The sequence below is a fragment of the Triturus cristatus genome, chromosome 9 (assembly GCF_964204655.1).
Source record: "Triturus cristatus chromosome 9, aTriCri1.1, whole genome shotgun sequence".
NCBI classification, from domain to species: domain Eukaryota; kingdom Metazoa; phylum Chordata; class Amphibia; order Caudata; family Salamandridae; genus Triturus; species Triturus cristatus.
This window is the reverse complement of record NC_140592.1, coordinates 1,220,475,697-1,220,493,655: the sequence shown is the minus strand read 5'-3', so window position 1 is coordinate 1,220,493,655 and position 17,959 is coordinate 1,220,475,697. Positions and strand designations below refer to the sequence as shown.

Genomic DNA, 17,959 nt, shown 5'->3' with positions numbered 1-17,959 from the left:
AATGTTGGTCACTCAATAAGGTATTCCTTTATATTCCTACATACTAATAAATATTTTCTTTCGGTACCCCTGTCCAACTGCATTTCATTGCACAGAGCCCTTCTCCAGAGGGGCTATAACCACCCTCCTGTGTATTGGCTTTCTGTCCATGTACTAGAAAGATCAATATTTGTTTTGAGATCCAAAGACCAATCTGCTTCCTGTCCTGCCTATTAAGACTCCTCCCTCTTAACTAGATCATTTCTGCCTGTCCCTCTCAGCGAGTGGGACTTGGGCCAATCAGAGGTACCTTGTCTGTATTCTCCCTCACAGCGCTTTTCATCCTTCAGTGCTCTCTCCGTGCAGCTTTGCTTTGGTGAATTGCCTATTCACGATGCAGAATACAGGCCGGGTGGCTTCCGCTGCAAGTCCCATTCGTTTGAGTCACTGGGGTCTTCCAGTTGCTGTAGTGTGAATTGAAAGTTGTTCAAAATCAAGGAAAAGGTGAGCCATTGGCAGTCCACTGCCAATTAGGCAGTGAAGTGTATTCTGCTGTCCTAGTCTCAAATGTGCTAGCTAGAAGTCAATCTGCTTTCGATTTATCTTCTAAAGCTGTGTGCCCTTCAAAGAGAGGCAGCTGGAGTGTTAGGGCCTTACTTACACCACAGCAGCTGCCCCAAGATAGTGGCATGCCGCAGTATAGTCATTTCACTGGCTATAACGTATTGATCATAACCTATATTTGCCAAATAAGACTGGGTTACATACAACACATCAGGTAAAACATAAGCTTCTGATGGATTATACATACATGCTGGCTGTGCAGATTGAAGGGGCAAAAGATTGATTTTGATGAACAACCTTTATATTGTAAATCTTGTAACCAGGACTATGATTCAGGGAATTGTCTGATGTCTGAAATCTTCTCCGAGAGTGCAGTACCAGCAGTCTCTTCTGGCCTATCCAACTCTTACCTGAGCCCTTTCATTAGGATGGATCTAAAGTGGAATGTGTCATTTAAGCTCCTACATGCCATCAACCACCTTGCCTATATATGCCTTTTGGTGTATCATTAACCATTTATAGCTCATTGAGACAGTCAAATTATTTGTTATGAATGACAGATTTGAATTATTCTTTAAAAAAAAAAAATGTAGTATCAAAAGTGCCACTTACAATCTGCGCATTAACGGATGCCCACCTGGTGGTTTCTGTAAATGTTTTGGTGTGTTCAATTAAAATAGGTGATTTAATTAACCGCTACCCACCCCTAATGCAGCCTGTATGCGAGCTAGAATATTGAACCTATGTTAATCCTTCACTTCAATCTTGAAAAAAGAAAGGTGGGGAAGGCTTGGATATTCAAAATGTTGTTGTTAATGATCTAATGTTTATATTTCCAATTAAGTTTTTCTTTATCTATTCTCTTACAATGAAATTCGAAGAACTGTTAAGTCATAATTAAAAAAATAACGTATTCTTTTCACAGTGACACAGACTCCCATGTTTCAAGCTCTACCTCAGCACGATTTTACCCACATGAGCTAGTAAGTTTTCCTTTAATGCATTCACAGCAGAAATAATACAATAAGAGCAATTGTATCTACAAGCATGACCAAGAATACTGTGTGATTATAGTGTCTCTTTTGTGGAAAGCATACCTTTTTCATTTTGGTACAACCTTCTTGTGTCAGTGCAAGACCACAGACATTAACAGTCCATCTTAAACAGGGAAGGATTTTTGTGGGAATGTATAATATAGGTTTGTGTTCAGATTTTCCTGTTGCATGTGAACAAGAATAACATTCAGTCAATACCAAAATATTTTATGGAATAGATAATACATGTTTACCAGTGAAACGTTCACTTCTGTAGTTATTAGTTAGTATCTTAATTTCCCTTGGGCCATCTTGCTCCCACGGGAGTCAGACTCTTGTGGGAGCGAGCACTCTGATATGTTGCCAGCAACATGAGAAAAATTTGGCTGGCAGCCATTGCAGGACTCTAGGACCCAGAAGGACCCTCCCACCTCCCACCTCCTTTCGCAATGAAGCAGGCAGAGAAACAGAACAAAATATTGCTCCCACCAGCAGTGAGCAGCATTAGGAGCTGCCCACTGTGGCCGGAGCAATTCCAGCTCCCACTGTATGCGGGGAGCTGGCTGGGGCTTTCGGGGCCTTAAGGCTCCCCTCATGGGCCCCAGCAAGAGTATGGTGCGTGCCCTGGGTGGAGTTCCCCGAGGGATAGGCCCTCTCCTGTTAAAAAAAAAAAAATGGAAGGCCCTGGGGTATGGGGTCCCTAGGACCTAAAGAGGCTCACGGAGGAGGCCCACACAGCCCCCTCCCTTTTTTAGGTATATGTACGGCCTTGGGGGATGGGGTCTTCAGGGCCTAAAGAGGCTAGGAAAGGGTAGCTGCGTACCCCCTTCCACTTTATTTAAATAAGTGTCCCCGGGGGCTAGGGTTGCCAGGGAAGATAACAGCTCAGGCAGGGGGGCCTTGCAGCCCCATCTATTTTAACATGTATTTGTGTATGGCCCTGGAGAATGTGATCCCCAGGGCTTAAAGAAGCTAGGGGAGGTGGGCCGTGTGGCCCCCCTCCACATTAATAAAAAAAAGGCTCTGGGTGATGGGTTCCCTATAGCCAACCTGCAGGCCGTGTGGAGTTTTCTACCTTTGGACATTTGAGATGTCATCAGTGATGTCATAGAACATGTCATGTAAGGTCATAAGCAGTGCATTTGGAGGTGGAAGTTCTCGTTAGCTCTTTTAACTATAACTAGTGAATTAGTGGATTCTTTTTTAGGTCAAAAGCTAATGTCACTGACATATTCACCTAACTATAACATTACTTTAACCTTTGGTTTTTTTTCAGTGAATTTCTAAGGTTTTTAAAATATATATATATCTTTTTATCACACCTAACTATAACGTTACTTTCTTTGTTTTTTTTGAGTGAATTTCTAAGGTTTAAAAAAAATATATATATATATATATATATATATTTTATCACACCTAACTAGAACTTAACTTTAACCTTTTGGTTTTTTTCAGTGAATATGTATGTATTTATTTATTCGACCAATAGCATGATCATATACAAAACAGAAGTATGTATGTATATATAATATAGTCACAAGAAAATCTGGTTGGTGAGGGTAGTATCGCATCTTTCCAACTACATTTAAGGGCTGTGCCCAGCTTGCACGTGTAGGGAAGCGAGGTGCTCAGGGTCCACTGAGTCTACCAGAGGCCCCGCCCACAGGCCTGTACAGGAAGGGGTGCAGAGAGCAGGGAAAAGCCCAAGGCTGGGCCCTACCTTCAATTTGGCTACAGAGTGCTGTTTCAGTGAAGTAATTGATTATGCCATTGGTGATGTAATGGGATGTTACCAGTCGTACAATTGATGTTGTTTGAGATTGTCATCAGTGACATCATTTTGTGGTCATAAGCAGTGCACTGCAGGAGTTCTGTTTGCCTATCTCACCATAACTACAAATTCCTGTTAGGTTTTGGATTGTAGCCTTAATGTGCCTTCAAGTGAAGTTTATAAAAGTGGCATTGGCGCCTTTGTAGGGAGGATTATGTAATCTGTTATATAATGTTCTACTTGTATAGTGTACAACTACCACAAGAGTGTTGAAATGCTGGTTTACACAGAAAAGGCACTTTTTTCATTGCTATTAACTTTGCCCATTTTAAACGACCCCCTCCACTGAAATAAAAACAGTCTACAATCAAATGTACAGTACATTCGATTAGAGTTAGGATGATTTGCTGCACAATGGGCTAGAAGAGAAAGGGGCAAATTTATAAGGAGTTCCAACAAGTACACCATTGCATGTAAATGACCATAGGGGAAGTTTTCTCAGCTAAAAACCCCAAAACAATAGGATACAAATTAACCAGACTTAACAGGCATGTTGTCCAATACTTCACACTTATTGTCCTTTGCTTGAAAGGTATATTTTTGTGGAGGCATTTGCATCTGTTTAATGTATATATTCACTTATCCACTCTATGATGGCAACAGCAGTGAGGTGCTTTCTCATGTTTTTGATTAAAAAAAATTGTATTCAGTGTTTGTGAATAGTGGGACTGGTCAACCAGTCATGGCATGAACGTCTCCGATTGGTTGATGAGTCATTTGAAATGCCACTAGCCCCAACATACCTGTCTAATCAATAATTGTAATGGGAAATTATTGCGAACAGTGGAAACAGACAGCTGCCATATTCAGTTAGTGATGATGGTTAACTAAGGAAATTATTGGGAACAGCATAAGCAGGCACTTATTCTTGGTCAATAAAGACTTATAATTATGTGTTTTCTACAGTTGTTGTGCCACTGTGAAGTGTTTGGTTCTTTGGGGATTACATTGCAAACAGGTTTAATATTTCTATCACAGACTGTCTGAAATAGTTTGTGAACATAGACTGTAAGTAGGGATACTGGGGATATGTGTTAGGCTAGTGAGTCATTTTTAGTGACTTATATGTTTGATTGGTAAGCGTGAAAGGTTGTACCGAAATGCTTCTGAGCTCATGGCTGCTCGCGCATGTGCTTGCAATGTAAATTATCATGTTCATTGTATAGACTGTATCTTGAGGTAAGTTGTTATAATCATTTTGTTTTGCGAACAATGGAATAAGCATTGACTGATGTTTGCTCCCACGTTCACACACTTACTCAAAATAAAGATAAGAAGAGTTATTGAGCTGCTGGCTTTGCAAATAATGGGGAACCATGCATTGCCTCAGTCTTGATTGTGAACTCTTAATAAGCCAAAAGGAAGAGATCTGTGAGTGAGGAGGAGACATTAGGACTAAAAACACTTGAAAGGGCCCGATTAACTACTACCATCCATATCACATGACTTTACTCGCTAGTGACATCCATCACTCATGTTAACACAGTTTGCTCAGTAGGACTTGTCAGCACTACTTCAGCATGATTTAGTGCTTTCATCAGAAAGAGGCATGGAACCGTAGCATAATTATCGAAACCCACAATCATACACTGCCATATAGGAGCCTTGCTTGTAACTATTTGAACTTTGTTCACATAGAATGTCACATCCTAAACATGTCACATAACTTTTAACCCATATGCAGTCACGTGACCTAAATAACACTTCCAATAAAAATAAAACTATTGCTCTAATTCCTAGCCACTTAATCTCACTCAGTAAATTCAGTTGCCAACTTAAACTTACACACTGTTATATATATGTAGTTCATCTGAACGAGGAGATTTGAAAGGTTTGGTGTTCCGTGTTCATAGCTACTAAGTTGCTTAATCAGTCATCTGAGTTCTCCCCCATCACCTTACCTGAACATCAACAGTTCTTTTCAGATATTAAGCACGAACACACTCGCGGATCATATTATTCTACATGAACACCTTCACAGCTATGAACTAAAAATAAAACCTAATCGCAGAAACTGACTTAATTCAGACCCACTTAATGCTGAACTGTGCAGATGCTAATGAGCAAATCAACCCTTTGAGATTCCCAAAGGCCACACATGATAGATATACACCCAGACCTGTTCACACACCTTGTCCATCAACAACTTGAAAAACCACCCCCACTGATCAGTATTCTGAGATGAACACATGCAAAAGCATGAGAGACATGAATCAGACAAGTTCACACTTAACCATATTCACACTTAACCATATTCACACACACATGATTTTATGTAGGTTCGAGGCATGTGGGCTGCTGAATTCATATCTGTGCATAGATCGCCGCCTAGTGTTGGGTCCGGATGTTTGCACGTTGTTGTCCTGGAAGAGTCTTCGAAGTATCCTTGGATAGGTGACTCCTCCCCTGGACTACAGTGCGCATGGGCATCCTCTCCATCCTCAGATTGTTCTTTCCGCCATTGGGTTCGGATGTGCTATCTTAGCTCAAGTTAGGAAAATATTTTGTCGAGGCCAAAAGGCCTTTAGTTTGCGTCGGTACTGTTTATCGATCGGGTTTCGATACAATCTTGTTAGTTTACTAACTTTCAGCACCGACTTTTTTCGCATTTACCTGTCCATCGACTCTACGGAATCGACGAGCGGCGAGACTCGAGGCGCAGCACGCGGCACCGGCCCCAACAGACATCTTCGACGAGGCCGAAGACGTCGAGGAATTAGAAGTCTTGCCCTCCAGTCCCGTTTCCGAACACGAACCCGGATCGGACGAGGTAGACGAGTCACTCTTCCACAGAGGTGAAGACGACACCGAGGTAGGAGACGACGAGGAGGCCTTAGGGGCCGAAGAGAGTAGCTCCAATGATGAACAAGGCCTACCTGTTCAAACCGAAGAAACACCAGTGCCACAGCCTATGGCTCCGGTCGAGGGATCGCCTTCGGGCCTTACCCGAGACCCATCCCGCAGTTCTTCGGCCCCGCCCTCGGGCCCGGCCTCGGACGTTCAGCGGCAGCCATTACTGCATAAACCAGCTGGTTTCCCTACCGCAAAACCGAAACCGAAAGCTGCTCCGGTTCCTCCGAAACCGAAACTGAAAGTGGCGCTGGTCGGATCGAGGCCTTCCACGCCTTCGACGCCAGCGCAACGCGTCGGCACCGACCGCACCAAGAGAGACTTCGGTGCCGAACTTGAAGCGGGCGACGTCGGAGTCGACAAACGGAAAAAGGCCATCGGCACCGACAAACCTGCTCGGCTACCGGCACCAACGACACCGAGGGCCGTACCGCCTGCTGCGTCTCGCATCGCTCCCTCGACGACACCTAAGCCTCACGTATCGAAGACTTCCAACGGTGATCTCCGCACCTCGACTCGATGAACCGCCGGCGCCGAAAAAATCCACGGCCGCCTCTACGAACCTGGCCGGTGCCAAAGCCTCAAAGACGCCCCAAGTACGACCTGGTGTGACGCAAGGCAGCAAAACCACGGCTGTCCTCCAGGACACGTCGGGTTCCGGTTCGATCGGAGCTCCAGCAGCCTCTTCGGTGCCGGCCAACATTACCTTCGGCTTGCCTCCGTCGACAATCCCAAAAATGTTCCAACTCAGGACACGGGTCACCCAAACTACGGTCACACCTGCTGAGACGTCTCCGGCACGTGTCATCGACGCCGACACTGGCAGGATGATTCTCCACGACCGAAGGATAACTTCGGAGCCGCCATTGGACCCTTTCAGGATCCCACTAAAAAGGAAGTTGCCTGTAGAATCAGAACCTCTCCTTTATGAACCTTTCCATTCATCCTACCAGGATCCACACCGGTTCTCCCCCACACGCTCCGACACGGATGCATTGGAGGACTACATGGATGACCAAGTCCCCTACCATGTAGACACAGACCCTGATGACCAGCAGGACCCTGATCAAACTTGGGGCGACCCTGCAGACCCCAGTGCACCTCTCGATGCACAGGACCCACAACTCTATGGGGCAAAAACATCTCCTACGGAGGATACTGCGGCGTTCAACGCTCTTATTGAACGTGCTGCAAATAACCATGGGGTACAGCTTCACTCTGATACCATCGAAGATGACTTTCTAATGGACACCTTTGCATCCTCAGAAAGACATGTAAAGACTCTGCCAATGTTGAAGGGGGTCCTCAAACCAGCCAAGGACATTTTCAAGGAACCCACCAGGGCACGAGTGATAAACCCCAGGATTGATAAGAAATACAGATCAGCACCTGGGGATCCTACTTACATCAGAGGCCAATTACCACTCGACTCCATCGTCGTAGCGAATGCACGCAAGAGGGCACACTCGCAAACGACAGGTGACGCTCCTCCCCCGGACAAAGAGTCCAAGGTGTTAGAGACCTCTGGCAAGCGAGTTGCCGCCCAAGCTGCCAACATATGGCGCATAGCCAACACTCAAGCGCTCCTTGCTCGCTATCCATAGAGCGCACTATGACACACTGGAGCAAATATTCCAACATCTCCCTGACCAGTTCAAGGAAGGCGCAGAAATGCTCATCAGAGAAGGACAGCTACTCACGAATGCTTCCATCAAATGTGCACTAGATGCTGCAGACACGGCTGCCAGAGCCATAAACACAAGCGTCATGCTGCGACGACATGCCTGGCTACGGATCTCAGGATTCAAGCCTGAGGTACAAAACAATATACTCAACCAGCCCGTCAACCCCGACTATTTATTCGGGCCAGAGGTTGACACCACCCTCGAAAAGATAAAAAAGGACACAGACACTGCAAAGTCCATGGGCGCCCTACAAACTCAGTCCTTTCGGAGCGGCTCCTTTCGTCGCCCCGGAAACAAGGGAGCAGGTAGAGGACAGGGGTCACAACAAACATATAACAAAGGCAATACACAGACCACCTACGATAAAAACACCCGAGGTGGATATCGTGGCTCCAGTACAAAGGGCAGAGGACGTGGCTACGGCAACACCAGGTCCTCCCCCAAGAACAAGCAGTGACGCCCTCTCCCTTCCTCCCGACCACATAACACCTGTCGGGGGAAGGCTACAAAGGTTCCTGTCCACGTGGAACTCCATCACCACGGACAGGTGGGTCAAAGATATTGTAAAATACGGTTACTGTCTGGAGTTAACCTCCACTCCACCCACAATACCACCAAGAAGCCGTCCTATGTCCTCAGAGCACTTAACGCTCTTACAGCAAGAGGTGCAAAGTATGCTTCTAAAAGGCGCTATAGAGGTCGTACCCATCCACGAGCAGGGTACGGGAGTGTACTCCCTCTACTTCTTAATTCCAAAAAAGGACGGGTCGCTCAGACCTATATTAGACCTGAGACCCCTGAACCAGTACATTCTTTCAGAGCACTTTCACATGCTCACTCTACAGCAAGTCCTTCCGCTTCTCAAGCAGGGAGACTTCCTAGCCACACTGGACCTCAAGGATGCGTACTTTCACATACCCATCCACCCCTCACACAAAAAATACCTCAGGTTCACTGTTCAAGGGCAGCACTATCAGTTCAAAGTCCTTCCCTTCGGCGTGACAACAGCGCCCAGGGTTTTCACGAAGTGCCTAGCTACGGTGGCAGCACATCTACGGAGGCAGCATATACACGTCTACCCCTACCTAGACTGGCTCGTTCAAGCGAAGTCAGCCCAGCAATGTGCAAGCCACATGTCCCGCACCATTCACCTTCTTCACAGTCTGGCATTCTCACTAAATTACCCAAAGTCCCATCTCCAGCCCGCACACGTACAACAGTACCTAGGTGCGACTATAGACACTCTGGCGGCCACAGCTCAGCCAAATTTAGTGAGGATCAACAGCATACAACTGCTGATCTCCAAGTTCAAACCCAATCACTCACTTCCAGCGCGAGTGTTTATGCAGTTGATAGGCATGATGGCCTCCTGCATCTTCATAGTCCCGCACGCGAGATTACATATGCGCCCACTTCAGGAGTGCCTAGCACGTCAGTGGAATCAGGCTCAAGGACAGTTGAAGGACCTAGTGTTGGTGAGTGGTCGGGCATACAACTCTCTGCATTGGTGGAATCCACAAAACCTTTGCAAGGGCCGACCATTCCAAGAGCCTGTCCCACAGATAGTACTGACAGCGGACGCGTCTCTCCAGGGATGGGGAGCTCATGTACTCCACTACACAGTGCAGGGACTATGGACAACACAACAAAAGAAGTTGCACATCAACTTTCTGGAACTGATGGCAATCTTCCTAGCCATGAAGGCATTCAAAGTACATCTATGCAACAAGGTCGTGTTGATCCGGACGGACAACATGACCGCAATGTACTACATACAGAAACAGGGAGGAACACACTCTCCACAGTTGTCTCATCTGGCTCAGAGCATGTGGAAGTGGGCCATTCAAAGGAACATGTTCCTCATGGCGGAACACCTCCCTGGCAAGGACAACCAGATGGCGGATCTGCTCAGCAGACACAGCCACCAGATGCACGAGTGGGAGTTACACCCATCAGTACTCCAACCGTACTTCCAGCAGTGGGGTCATCCGGAGATAGACCTATTCGCGACAAGCGAAAACGCAAAATGCCAAAGCTTCGCCGCCAGATTCCCACATCCGCAGTCGCAGGGCAATGCGATATGGATGAACTGGTCCGGCAGATTTGCGTACGCTTTTCCCCCAGCGCCATTGATACCGCTGGTGGCTCGCAAACTCCGACAATACTCCCTGACACTCGTCCTAGTTGCTCCCACGTGGGCACGCCAGCCGTGGTACACCACCTTCCTCGAACTTTCCGTGGTGCCGCATCAAAGGCTGCGGATCAAACCCGCGCATTTGACGCAGAACCATGGAGAGGTTCAGCACCCAGATCCGCAACAGCTGAACCTGGCGATCTGGCTCCTGAAGTCCTAGAGTTTGGCTATCTCAACCTGCCACCTGACTGTATGGACATCATCAAGGAGGCCAGGAGACACACTACCAGAGCTTGCTATGCAGCCAAATGGAGTTCGTCATTTATTGCGGTAATAATGACATCAACCCGCTGGACGCATCCATCCAAAACATCATCTGTTACCTCTTACACCTATATCGATGCAATCTGGCGTACACCTCTATACGTGTCCATTTGACCGCAATCTCAGCCTATCTGCAAACCAGGCAGCACCTCTCTCTATTCAGAGTGCCTGCCATCAAAGCATTCTTGGAAGGACTCAAACGAGTCATTCCACCAAGCCACCCACCGGCTCCAATGTGGAACCTCAACTTGGTCCTCACACGCCTGATGGGTCCACCCTTTGAACCTCTACACTCATGCGAGATTCAATTCCTTACCTGGAAAGTGGCCTTCCTTGTAGCGATCACTTCCCTAAGAAGAGTTAGTGAACTCCAGACACTAACCGTTCAAGAGCCATTTATACAGGTTCACGCCAACAGGGTCGTACTACGTACCAACCCCAAATTCATGCCCAAAGTAATATCGCAGTTCCACATGAATCAGACTATTGAACTGCCAGTTTTCTTCCAAAACCCACAAACTGTTGCAGAAAGGGCACTACATACACTAGATGTACGGAGGGCCCTCATGTACTACATCGATAGGACTAAACCCTTCAGGAAGACAAAACAACTGTTCGTTGCCTTTGCCCCACACCACAAAGGTAACGCCATCTCCAAAGCAGGGATAGCCAGATGGATAGTTAAGTGTATTCAAATCTGTTATCAAAAAGCAAAACGCACATTAACTATTCCACCACGAGCCCACTCAACACGTAAGTTGGGGGCTTCCATGGCCTTCCTAGGAAATATTCCCCTGCATGATATATGCAGAGCAGCCACATGGTCCACTACACACACATTTACAAAACACTATTGCGTAGATGTGCAGTCAAAACAGCAGGCAGCTGTAGGACAGGCTGTTCTCAAAACACTTTTTCAGACCGCTGCAGCTGGCACGGGTAGCCGCCGCCAATAGAGGGCACTGCTATGTATTCTATGCACAGATATGAATTCAGCAGCCCACATGCCTCGAACTGAATATGCTACTTACCAGTATGCATCTGTTCTTGGCATGTAGGGCTGCTGACATTCATATCGCCCTCCCTCCTCCCCGGCGCCTGTCGCAGCTGCAGCTCTCAGAATTACTGCAAGCATGGTCATCACTTTCTGTATCTACTCCATCACTGCCTGAGGATGGAGAGGATGCCCATGCGCACTGTAGTCCAGGGGAGGAGTCACCTATCCAAGGATACTTCGAAGACTCTTCCAGGACAACAACGTGCAAACATCCGGACCCAACACTAGGCGGCGATCTATGCACAGATATGAATGTCAGCAGCCCTACATGCCAAGAACAGATGCATACTGGTAAGTAGCATATTCAATCTGCAAATATCCACAGATCTACAAACCAACATTCAAACGTTTCCAACAAACATACTTTGTAACTTCACTACCAATTTTGTTTTTGACTATTTACTTTAAACATAGTTATTAGTTCCTTTTAATTTTTTAACAGGATCACACATATCTAATCGTCCTACAACTGTATCAGATTGACCCATGCCCTTACCCAAACCAAGCTATGTTTATTTTTAGTAGAGACCTCTCATCCTGCAGTGAAAGCATATTCTGAACTCTTGCATACTAGAGTGTTGGTGGTAAGCATTTAATTCAGAATGGGTTTTCTCCAAGTGAATGGTGATCGGTTTCTGTGATGTTGGGTCCCAGATGGTAGTAGGTTTACCTCTCAAACACATATTTAGAGGCACATTGGTTACTCTATAGTTTTTGTAACTGTTATATAATGTATTTCTTCTGTAAGTATTTGTTAGGTTATATACAAATTCACAGAGGCCTGCTTGATGCTTTCAGGTTTAAGGGAACGGTTAGCCTTACTGTGGCTTTACGTTAACTCTAGGCTGTTAAACACCCACTAGCCATGTGGTTCAGCTGCGTTGATGCACTTTTAGAGCTGTGAAACCCACACAGGCAACAACAAGTTTATTTCCCTATGGTTTGAGCCCCGGCTTCTTTCCAACATCCAAATAATTCTGCTAAATTACACTGTCCTACTCTGCCTTTGATAGAATGTTTAGAAACTGGACTGTTACATGGATATAACCTATATATGAATGGTACGCATTTTCTTTTTTTTTACTCAAATGATAATCTGCGTTCTAACCTGTTTACATTTTCTACAAATCTGCTGCCTTTCTTGTTAACATTATTTTAGCTTTCTCTCCCACAGATCCGATTAAGCCGCCTAAGCACAGATTTGCTTGAACAACATGACATGTACTTAAGTCCTGACCTGCAGGACCACATGCAGCCACAAGTGGAAGCGGCCCAAAAAGTAAAACACTATTACCGTTTTTGGCTTCTGCCCCAGCTTTGGATTGGCATCAGCTTTGACCGGCTAACCCTTCTGGCCTTGTTTGATAGGTGAGTGGATTTCTTGAAGCCTACTTATGGATATTGGGGCACCTGATCGCTTACCATGGAACCTGAGAAAGAATTCTAATGGAACAGTGGTTCGTGATTTGCTCATTTAAACAAATTTGTATAGGACAATAAATGTCATGACAATGCAAATCAGAGTTTTAGTGCACAAAGATATTATGATGTAGAGCTTAAAACTATTCAAACTGACTTGTGTGACAAAGAGTAATTACTGAACAAAAGTGATTGGTTCTCAAGTGACTCACAGGACACGAGGAAATACAAGGTGTGAAAAAATGAAAGCCATATGACTAAGGACAAAACATCTTGGTTTGTACTGAATCGAATAGTTTTAGTTAAGAAATGACTTAGTTCAAAGTTCATGTGTTGGCAGTGTTTCTACCCAAGAGAATAGCCGGGTCCTGACTCCGCCACGGGCAACACAGTTGTTCTGCCGTGTTTTCCTAGGTCTTTTGCCAAAGACACCTTTTTTTATAGTACACTGTTCATGCAATCAGTGTGCACTGCTTCAACTTTTTTTACGAGCCACTATCTCCTGTCCTTAAAGCTGTAGTACCAGCTTCTTGTGAGGCCTTCTGAGGCTCCGTTTGACTACAGTGCATGCATGGCCTTAGCAGTCTCCTGTGGGCTCCAGGTTGCTCTTGCGTGGACCCATCTCCATGCCACCTAGCCGCTATTTGCAAAGGTTATTATTGCAGCAGTGTAAATGTTTTTTGTTCTCTGTAAATTTGGCTATATGTTTTTCAATTTACGCAGCTATACCTTCCTGCCAAGACGAGGCAAGTTCACAGGAGGGCAGAGCTTCATTCTGCTACTGTGACTGCTTTCCTACTTTTCTACAATTCATAACTTTTCTTTTAAGCTGGTTGCCAACGCAGGAGCGAGAAAAACAGAAGCCTAGTTTAAGTGGCTTGCTTTTTCCTTGGATGCCTCTTGTTGAGAACCTCTGTGGCTTACATTGTGCTAATTGTATAGTAGGAACATCTGGCCCTTCCTCTGATTTCTTCTTTCCGGGCTTCTTCAGTTTCGAGTCCTGATGAGGACCCTCTAAATCTCCTGGGTAAAAACATTGTCGACAACACCCATTTGAACTTTTTAGGTTATGTCAGAGGTGGAGCTGTTTTTGATTACAGTACAACCCATAATGTTTTCTCCTTGGTCCGTTTTCTTTTTTTCACACCTTGTATTTCCTCATTGTTTAGTGTGATTCACTTGAGCCTTAGCATGTTTGTTCACAAATTACTCCTGCATTTTTTCCTTCTTTGTCACAAAAGCCAACTTGAAAAAATATCCATATTCTCTGAATTATAATATCTTTATGCAGTATGTTTGATTTATTTTGTTGTGACGTTCATTGTCTTAGACATGATTAATTGCTTAATGTAACAACTCAGGAACCACTGTTCCATTATAATTCATTCATCATACAGCAATTGTAAATAACCCTTGCACTGCTAATGGTTGTGTACATCAGTGTAGACGGGTCCATCTAAGGAAGGCATTGCGTTTCACAAACTAACTACCAATTAATTAATGATCCTGCAAAAAGCTCTGTGTAGCCATTTTACTGACAATGCAACGGTTGGGCATAGAGTCCGTGTTCAAGGACAAGTGTATATATAAAAAAAAAAGCCCATTCTACTGGAGAGACAAAGTGACGGTTGTCCCTATCTGCTGTCACTTTGTGTTTGAATAAGATCTACAACAAGCTATTTCAAGCTTAACACACAGATTTCTGTACCATTTGTTATTTGAATTTATTTAGGACATTAAATGCTCTTATTTGCAGTACTGATGTTTCAGTATTAAACTGGATATACTGTCCTTCTGTTCATAAGATAAGTTACTATTGTAAAATATATCCAACAGAACACTTCTATCAAATTGTAATCTTCTTTTGCACTCTTCTCTGTTTGGCCGATAATGTTTTACATTAGGTTTGTTGTTACTAGTCTGGTTAAACTTTCAAATAGCAAATTTGCATTTGATCCAATCGGTAAAGAATCCTGGTGAATAGTTTTTGAATTCATATGGTACCAAAATATTAAGCAATCTATCAAACAATTGATTTAGTGGTAGAACTGAGTATTTTCTGCCTGATAAGATTAAGTACAATTTATTATGATATTTTTTGTGTAAATTAATCAAATGACTGTCTTTCAGTTTGCTACCATAAGGCATCTTATAAGGTTAAGGGTTTACTTTCTGATACATTTGCCTTATTCTTACCCCATAATTTAATTTAGCTACAGTGTCTGTCTATTGCCACATGCCAGCAACAGGCCCTCTCATGGTATATAAGTTAGATAAACAAGCATTTGCAATGCAATAGGTCTCGCTTTTGCGAGAGTTTAAGCTATTGGCACTGTAAATGACAATGTCTTTAATTTATGTTTTGATAATTAAATCATAAATAAAAGGCATTGTCATGTATAATGCAAATAGCTCAAACTGTTATAAATGGGAGACCTATTGAAAGAACCGGCCTCTATTGTCCCGGGCTGCTTAGAAAGTGAAAGGGCGCATGACGCACTGAATGTTGCTGGAAAACATGTTGTGCCTGCAGTAGGAGAATCTATTTAAATAAAATAGTGCTTATAGACTAAAAAAAGACTCTCTGTGTAACCACCAAAGCAAAAGGATGAGGCGGGAGCCCACCCTGCGTTTCGCCACTGCAGCCCGAGCTGTTCTGGAAGCCTTCTCCGCGCGACCCGGAAGTCAGGCAACCTTGCCTGGGACATGGGCGGGGCATAGAGCGGGCGTCCGGAAGTGCCCGGGGCTCCCGTGAGCTGAGGGAGCCCGCGTGTTGGAGAAGCGAGGCGGGAGCCCACCCCGCACTGGCAAGCAGTAGAGGAAGTCTGGCGGGAGCCCACCCCGCCTTCGTGAATGCTGCATGGTGCGGCCGGAGCAGGATTTCAAGCGGGGCTCCTGTGAGCGAGACGGAGCCCCGCGTGTTGATGTGCCACAAAGAGTGACCGGGTGAAGAGGCCCCCCCCTACCATCGAAGAGACCAGCCAGGGAGCAGCGCAGAGTCCCCACAAGAGCCGGTGAGTGGGGTTCAGCAGGAGCCTGCAGGTGGTTAAATACCGGCTAATAATGCATACAAGCGCACCGCGCCTGGACAAGAGATGTGCATGCGTATGGTGCGAGCAGGAGTTGTGATCACGCCGCGAGCCGTACGCGTGCACATCTCCTATCTGGTAAGCTTCGGCACAGACAGTTGATGTGCACGCGTACGGCTTGCGGTGTTGTTACAACTCCTGCTCGCATCATATGCGTGCACATCTCCTGTCCAGGCCGTGCCGTACTTGTGCACATGTCCTGTCCCCCATCGAAAGCAATAGATCTCGCCTAGGCGAGCAGCGCATGGCGCTGCATCGCTAGGAGAGACCTAAAAAGGCTTATTGTACCAGTATTAAAGTGTCCGTGAGGCATTCTGTGTTTCTAGTTGACATTAGGGGCCCCCGGGAAGTGCAATTAGGTTATAGGTCCAGGCAGTTGTTCAAATCGGCATGACTCTTGCTGGCAGCCTGCTAGTAGGCCTGTCAGATGGCCATTGTCTTACACATATTGAACTTAAAATAGCTGTTATGTAATCCTGGCTCTGCCGTCAAGAACTTTATTTATCTAGGCCCTTATGGCAGAGACAGGAATATTTCCTTTTGCAATTTGTGTGCTGGTGTATTTGAGTGCCCGTTTCTTTTTTCGTGGGTGACTTTATTGCAGGCCTGAGAGGTCCACTGATCACCAAACATAATCTACTCTGCAGAGTAGCTAGAGGTGACACAGTGGGTTGCTACTTGAGGGCCTGGAGTACAGGCTTTACTTCTTTAGCCTAAAAATGTGCTTATCTGCACTGGTTTTGACTTACTGAAGTTTATCTGCTTCGTAGACGACATATTGTATAAATGACCTGGCAGTAGTTTATGATGTCATAGTGCTAAATCGAATAGTACTGCAAAGTGATGTACTTTAGAAACCAGGATTTGTTACTTGAGCTACACCGCAGGAGATCTACATGTAGAGAAGGTACATCACCAATGGAGGAAGCCGATGTTGCTGTTCTAGGAACATAATGGTCTTCTGAAACCACACATATGTGTATATTGGGCATTCTGAAAATGTTAGCTTGGCTGGAGCCCTTCTCAGACTTGTTGACAATCAAAAGATGTATGTTGGTGACCTTGAAAAAGGTTTAGAATTTTAGCTTGTCAGTCACTTGTGTTTGGTTTTCTTTAGATGTTGAGATGAATTTTAAAGCAGGATACCAGCAACAAAGGCAGTTATTGTGCGGATAAAAATTACATGAACCATGGTAATTGTAGGAAGCGGACTCTGTCCAATGTATTACCACTAGGTAGTTATACCATGCACCGTGTCCAGGGGTTCCCCAAAAGCGTACTGGGCTCAATAGAACACCCAAAGTGCTCTATTAGTGGGAGTGTGGACGAGCAGCCATCGGCCTAACACAGAGGAATGGAAGACCTTTATTGCGCAACATTGACCAATAATGGACACACGACTCAAGAAGGAAATCCAGACCAATTTTAGAAAAATCTACTTTGTATTTTAATTTAAGACGAAGACGTTCGCAATAAGGTAAGTGACTTTTTAAATAAAAATACTTGTCTCTTTGAAAAACCGACACTTAAAACTTGTCAGCACAGTTCAATGTTAACCTATAGGAAAACAATATTGCGGTTAAACAGTTACGTAATGCACCTACAATTCCAGTCTTCAGGACCAAAAGGCAGCAAGGGTCAGGTGAGTACCAAAAGTGCACCACCGGTGCGGCTGGGGGCAGAGGTCAAAATCGGAGTTCAGTCCAACGCTTTTCAGTGGAGACTGGGGGGTGCCTGGAGCCACACTGATTGCAGGTAAGTAGATCAGTTGCAGGGGCCAAGCTTTGGGGGCTAGGTTAAGCACAGGGGGCACAAAGTAGTACCAAACATACACCACCAGCGGCACATGGTCAGCAGGGTGCAATTTCGACATTGGGTGCCCAATGCTTTTCAATGGGGTTTCTTCTTTTGGCTAACAAGCTACAGGTTTGGCACCGGAGGTTGCTGAAGGGAGACCAACGACAATAGAGGTAAGTAGAGATGTAGGGGGTCG

At 45.2% G+C, this 17,959-nt stretch overlaps 1 protein-coding gene across 3 annotated transcripts in view; it reads left to right on the top strand.

The window, feature by feature from the left end:
• Window positions 1–17,959, top strand: part of PCNX1 (pecanex 1) — a 617,237-nt gene that overhangs the window by 316,811 nt on the left and 282,467 nt on the right. For 2 of the 3 annotated variants that reach the window (XM_085627291.1, XM_085627289.1), the window contains exons 10-11: window positions 1,469–1,526; window positions 12,618–12,826. In XM_085627291.1, coding sequence (XP_085483417.1) covers window positions 1,469–1,526; window positions 12,618–12,826 — 267 coding nt within the window. The remainder of the gene's footprint in view (window positions 1–1,468; window positions 1,527–12,617; window positions 12,827–17,959) is intronic. The other variant, XM_085627290.1, reaches the window with a different exon arrangement.